Source organism: Triplophysa dalaica, chromosome 19 (assembly GCF_015846415.1).
Source record: "Triplophysa dalaica isolate WHDGS20190420 chromosome 19, ASM1584641v1, whole genome shotgun sequence".
Lineage (NCBI taxonomy): Eukaryota > Metazoa > Chordata > Actinopteri > Cypriniformes > Nemacheilidae > Triplophysa > Triplophysa dalaica.
In genome coordinates this window covers 14,721,432-14,727,655 of record NC_079560.1, presented here as the reverse complement: position 1 = coordinate 14,727,655, position 6,224 = coordinate 14,721,432, and the positions used below count along the sequence as shown (strand labels likewise).

Genomic DNA, 6,224 nt, shown 5'->3' with positions numbered 1-6,224 from the left:
CCGGTTACGCCGCCGTCAAGACACACACCAGCCCAGATACACCACCCCTTGCTTGCCCAGAACACCACTCTTTTATACACCCTCGTCCTGAGCGCGTGCTTCCATGAAGCGCAGCTTAATTCGCTTCAGCTGCCGCTTGTTATGGCCAGCAATCAAGCCACCCGGTGACATGTCCATTAAAACCACCTGATTAAAATGATCTTGCGAATAATTATCATGCATTTTGTTTATCTGCGAGTTAAAAAAAAACATTTAAGCAATAATAATTTGAAGGGGGAAATGTACATTTAAAACACAAACCTAAATTAACTGCTGAAAGCTCAATATTAATGCTTTGCAATGCTATGGATTGAAACAAGGCACATTGTAAAACACGGTCAATTTAAGAACAAATCAAGGTCAATGTTTATATTACATTAGCTTTACAATAATAAACAAAATGTATAATTGTACAGGAAAGTCGGCTGAGACTTTTTTGCGGTCCTGCCTGGTATTCTGTACCGTGGGCTCATGGGATATAGTAATATAGAAGTATCTGAAGTATCTGTGGCTGAGTGCATCGGAATCTGGGCTTCACCAGTAAGACATCCGGGAATTCCTCGCCTTCTCTTTTATGGATACTGACGATTTGGATATACTCTGTCCAAGTACGATTTTTTTCTATTACATACCCGTGTACGTGTGGACTAGGCCTCATTTAATAAAGCAACATGAGCTCTTAATACAAATGACCAACATCCCGATATCCATCTGCGTTCTAAATGTCACACAACATCCACCTGTTGCAAGCGGGATAGGTAAATGAACAAGTCTAGAATAGCATTACGCCAATCACTAGAGGGGTGGAGCCATCCTGATTTCCAGATGTATAAATTTTTATGCTGGGCTTTTGACGCTTCACGGAAACTCAAGTACAGCAATGATGGGGCTGTGGCAAGCTGTATTTGGCTTGGTGCTGGTGCTTGCGGTTGACTTGTCTGATGCACAATGGCGAGGAAGATCAGCTCAAACACAGAAACCTAGTACATTTAGGCCATGGTCACAAATGCAAGTTCCTCAGCAGAGCGAAACCAGAATGCCCCAGTCTTCCCAAACCAACAACCCCATCCTTGTGCCACAGAGATTTCCTTCTCCGTTTTCAATGCAGACTGCTGGTGTGGTTGGTGGAAAGCCTGGTCAAGATGCTCCTGGTGTTCAGTCTAAACAGCTTTTGCAGGGTCCCATGGAAACACTGGCGTGGACCTTTCCAAGCCTACCCGAAGAACCTGTACAGCCAGAGATTCCTTTCGAGCTGCGGAACCCTTTGCCTCCCAATAGTGTAGGGGCTCAGTGCGGTGAGAATTCCGTGTATGTGGAAGTGATGGAGGACTTCTTTGGGACTGGACAACTACTAATGGCTTCTGGTTTTGCACTGGGAGTCTGTGCACCAACAGGGCAGGACAACAATGCTCGAGTGCTCCTCTTTGAATCAGAACTGCATGGATGTGGCAGCATGTTAACGGTGAAAAGACTGATCCTCTTACCAAAAGTGATCTTTAGGTTTTGAATAATTCTTGATTAACATTCTTGTTTCTTTAGGTGACCGAAGATGAGCTTGTTTATACCTTCTCCCTGGTCTATTCTCCCCAAGAGTTTTCAAATGGTGTTCCTATTGTCAGGAGTAGTGGTGCTGTGGTCAGTATTGAGTGTCACTATCCAAGGTGCGGTTCTGGGTTCAAGGTGGCTGTATTATGCGTGTAGTGAAAGATATATTGTGGTGACCAACCTTTTTTTTTCAATAATCTACAGAATGCATAATGTGAGCAGCAATGTCCTGGTGCCCACGTGGTTGCCATATGCAGCTACTAAGGTTGCAGAAGAGCGGCTGGTCTTCTCCCTCAAGCTTATGACTGGTATGTATTATGTCGATTTGAATGTAGTTTCAAGTAATTTCCATCCATCCATCCATCCATTTTCTACCGCTTATCCGGGGCCGGGTCGCGGGGGCAGCAGTCTAAGCAGGGATGCCCAGACTTCCCTCTCCCTAGCCACTTCCTCCAGCTCTTCCGGGGGGACACCGAGGCGTTCCCAGGCCAGCCGGGAGACATAGTCCCTCCAGCGTGTCCTAGGTCTTCCCCGGGGTCTTCTCCCGGTGGGACATGCCCGGAACACCTTACCGGGAAGGCGTCCAGGGGGCATCCGGAAAAGATGCCCGAGCCACCTCAGCTGGCCCCTCTCGATGTGGAGGAGTAGCGGATCTACTCTGAGCTCCTCCCGAGTGACCGAGCTTCTCACCCTATCTCTAAGGGATCGCCCAGCCACCCTGAGGAGAGAGCTCATTTCGGCCGCCTGTATCCGGGATCTTGTTCTTTCGGTCATGACCCACAGCTCATGACCATAGGTGAGAGTAGGAACGTAGATTGACCGGTAAATCGAGAGCTTCGCTTTGCGGCTCAGCTCCTTCTTCACCACGACAGACCGGTACAGCGACTGCATTACTGCAGAAGCTGCACCGATCCGTCTGTCAATCTCCCGCTCCATCCTTCCCTCACTCGTGAACAAGACCCCCAGATACTTGAACTCCTCCACTTGAGACAGGAACTCTCCACCTATCGTGTGGTCACCAAATTCGACGCCCTCCGGCCCCTGGCTGCGCCTAGAAATTCTGTCCATAAAAATTATGAACAGAACCGGCGACAAAGGGCAGCCCTGCCGGAGTCCAACATGCACCGGAAACAAGTCTGACTTACTGCCGGCAATGCGAACCAAGCTCCTGCTTCGGTCGTAGAGGGACTGGATGGCCCTTAGCAAAGGGTCCCGAATCCCATACTCCCGGAGCACCCTCCACAAGATGCTGCGCGGGACACAGTCAAATGCCTTCTCCAGATCCACAAAACACATGTGGATTGGTTGGGCAAACTCCCATGAACCCTCCAGCACCCTGAAGAGGGTATAGAGCTGGTCCAGTGTTCCACGACCGGGACGGAAACCACACTGTTCCTCCTGAATCCGAGGTTCTACTATCGGCCGGATTCTCCTCTCCAGTACCCTGGCATAGACTTTCCCGGGGAGGCTGAGAAGTGTGATCCCCGGTAGTTGGAGCACACCCTCCGGTCCCCCTTCTTAAAAAGAGGGACCACCACCCCGGTCTGCCAGTCCAAGGGCACTGTCCCCGACCGCCACGCGATGCTGCAGAGGCGTGTCAGCCAAGACAGCCCCACAACATCCAGAGACTTGAGGTACTCAGGACGGATCTCATCCACCCCCGGTGCCCTGCCACCGAGGAGTTTCTTGACTACCTCGGTGACTTCATCCCGGGTGATGGGCGAGTCCGCCTCTGAGCCCTCGGCCTCTACTTCCTCAATGGAAGACGTGACGGCGGGATTGAGGAGATCCTCGAAGTATTCCTTCCACCGCCCGATGATATCCCCGGTCGAGGTCAACAGCTGCCCCCCTCCACTGTAAACAGCGTTGGTGGGGCATTGCTTCCCCCTCCTGAGGCGTCGGACCGTTTGCCAGAATCTCTTCGAGGCCGACCGATAGTCTTTCTCCATGGCCTCGCCGAACTCCTCCCAGGCCCGAGTTTTTGCCTCCCCAACCACCCGGGCTGCAGTCCGCTTGGCCTGTCGGTACCTGTCAGCTGCCTCGGGAGTCCCACAAGCCAGCCAGGCCCGATAGGACTCCTTCTTCAGCTTGACGGCATCCCTTACTTCCGGTGTCCACCACCGGGTTCGGGGATTGCCGCCTCGACAGGCACCGGAGACCTTACGGCCACAGCTCCGAGTGGCTGCGTTGACAATGGAGGTGGAGAACATGGTCCACTCGGACTCAATATCTCCAGACTCCCTCGGGATCTGGTCGAAGCTCTGCCGGAGGTGGAAGTTGAAGATCTTTCCTACAGGCGATTCGGCCAAACGTTCCCAACAGACCCTCACAGTACGTTTGGGTCTGCCGAGTCTGTCCAGCTTCCTCCCCCGCCATCGGATCCAACTCACCACCAGGTGGTGATCGGTTGACAGCTCCGCCCCTCTCTTCACCCGTGTGTCCAAGACATACGGCCGTAGGTCAGATGAAACAACAACAAAGTCGATCATTGACCTCCGGCCAAGGGTGTCCTGGTGCCATGTGCACTGATGGACACCCTTATGCTTGAACATGGTGTTCGTTATGGCCAAACTGTTACTAGCACAGAAGTCCAATAACAGAACACCACTCGGGTTCAGATCAGGGGGGCCGTTCCTCCCAATCACGCCCCTCCAGGTGTCACTGTCGCTGCCCACGTGGGCGTTGAAGTCACCCAGCAGAACGACGGAGTCCCCAGTCGGGGCGCTTTCCAGCACCCCTCCCAGAGACTCCAAGAAGGCCGGGTACTCTACACTGCCATTTGGCCCATAGGCGCAAACGACAGTGAGAGACCTATCCCCGACCCGGAGGCGCAGGGACGCGACCCTCTCGTTCACCGGGGTAAACTCCAACACATGGCGGCTGAGCTGGGGGGCTATAAGCAAACCCACACCAGCCCGCCGCCTCTCACCCTTGGCAACTCCAGAGTGGTAAAGAGTCCATCCTCCCTCGAGGAGTGTGGTTCCAGAGCCCAAGCTGTGCGTAGAGGTGATCCCGACTATCTCTAGTCGGAATCTCTGAACCTCACGCACAAGCTCCGGCTCCTTCCCCGTCAGAGAGGTGACGTTCCATGTCCCTAGAGCTAGATTCCGCGTCCAGGGATCGGGTTGTCGAGGCCCCCGCCTTCGACTACCACCCGTTCCACTTTGCACCGGCCCCTTACGGTCCCTCCTGTAGGTGGTGAATCCACGGGAGGGTGGTCCCACGTTGCTCCTTCGGGCTGAGCCCGGCCGGACCCCATGGGGGAAGGTCCGACCACCAGGCGCTCGCATACGAGCCCCAACCCCGGGCCTGGCTCCAGGGTGGGGCCCCGGCTGCGCCATACCGGGCGACGTCACGGTCCTCGAAATTGTAATCATCATATGGGTTTCTGAACCGCTCTTGGTCTGACCCGTCGCCTAGGACCTGTTTGCCTTGGGAGACCCTACCAGGGGCATATAGCCCCGGACAATATAGCTCCTAGGGTCTTTCGGGTACTCAAACCCCTCCACCACGGTAAGGTGGCAGTTCAAGGAGGGGCCTTATTTATGTTCAAGTAATTTTGTAGACCTTATTTATTTTTCCTTGAAACAGATGAGTGGCAGTTTGAGAGACCTTCAAACCAGTTTTTCCTGGGTGACATTGTAAACATTGAGGCCTCTGTGAAGATGTATAACCACGTACCTTTCCGTGTGTTTGTGGACCGTTGCATAGCCACTGTGTCCCCTGATGTGAACTCTGCTCCCAGATACTCCTTCATTGAGAATAATGGGTAAGACATTTACCCAGCCTATCCTAGAAGTATTTCACTGTGTTTAACTTGTTTCTTCTCCAGGTGCCTGGTTGATGCCAAGTTCACCGGCTCGAGCTCTCGCTACCTGCCTCGAACTCAAATTGATAAGCTGCAGTTTCAGCTGGAGGCTTTCAGGTTCCAGGAAGCAAACAGTGGGCTGGTATGTATTTGCCTTGGTTTTGAGTACATTCTAGTGCACTGTTTGGAAACCTGAACCCTGTTGTCTTTTCAGGTCTACATCACATGCATTTTGAAGGCGGTTCCTGTAGCCACTCCAACAAGTTCTGAGCAGAAGGCTTGCTCGTTCTCCCCTAATGGGTATGATGCCCCCAAATAGCCTTCACTGGGTCAGTAGGTTGACCTTTATCATTGAGGATGTGTCTTTGTTTGGCAGGTGGGTGTCTGTGGATGAATCTGATCAGGTGTGTGGCTGCTGTGACTCCACCTGTAGCAGCAGTAACGCAAGCGATCAGATTCTTGGAGGTATGGGTTAACACGCGGACTAGCTACAAGTGAATCTGATTATGGTCTTGGAAGTTTCTCACTGCTTGTCTGTTCTCCATAGATCTACGGTGGGAGCAAGCATCTGTTGGGCCCCTGAATGTGAAGGAATTTGGCTTTGGTCAACTGTAATTTGAAATGATGAATTAAACCTTTTTAAGTGATTTATACATGGTCTATGAGTGGTCGTCCTTCAGGAAGTCTTTCATATCTCATTTACATGTTTGCCCTTTTACCTTGTAGAGAGTGTAGCGCATTTTTGCAATGGTAGGTACCTACCCAAAAATAACATCCCTGTGGCTAAATGGGTGAACAATGGTTTGGAACTTTGTTTGTGAGCATAACTTCA

General features: G+C 52.0%; 1 protein-coding gene across 1 annotated transcript; it reads left to right on the top strand.

Annotated features, from left to right (window-relative positions):
- The first annotated feature begins 1,045 nt into the window (after positions 1-1,045).
- LOC130408292 (zona pellucida sperm-binding protein 3-like) lies at positions 1,046-6,007 on the top strand. Its single transcript, XM_056731782.1, has 8 exons — positions 1,046-1,501; positions 1,579-1,700; positions 1,789-1,892; positions 5,176-5,353; positions 5,417-5,534; positions 5,607-5,692; positions 5,769-5,857; positions 5,940-6,007. Exons 1-8 carry the CDS (start codon positions 1,046-1,048, stop codon positions 6,005-6,007), a joined length of 1,221 nt encoding a protein of 406 aa, XP_056587760.1.
- Positions 6,008-6,224: the final 217 nt, after the last annotated feature.

What these genes read in the sequence shown, in the direction of transcription:
- LOC130408292 (XM_056731782.1), top strand. Translation starts at nt 1,046, where the DNA reads ATGCAAGTTCCTCAGCAGAGCGAAACCAGAATGCCCCAGTCTTCCCAA. An exon ending in ATTGAGTGTCACTATCCAAG is followed by an intron (nt 1,701 to 1,788) that starts GTGCGGTTCTGG and finishes AATAATCTACAG; the next exon opens with AATGCATAATGTGAGCAGCA. An exon ending in TCCTTCATTGAGAATAATGG is followed by an intron (nt 5,354 to 5,416) that starts GTAAGACATTTA and finishes TTTCTTCTCCAG; the next exon opens with GTGCCTGGTTGATGCCAAGT.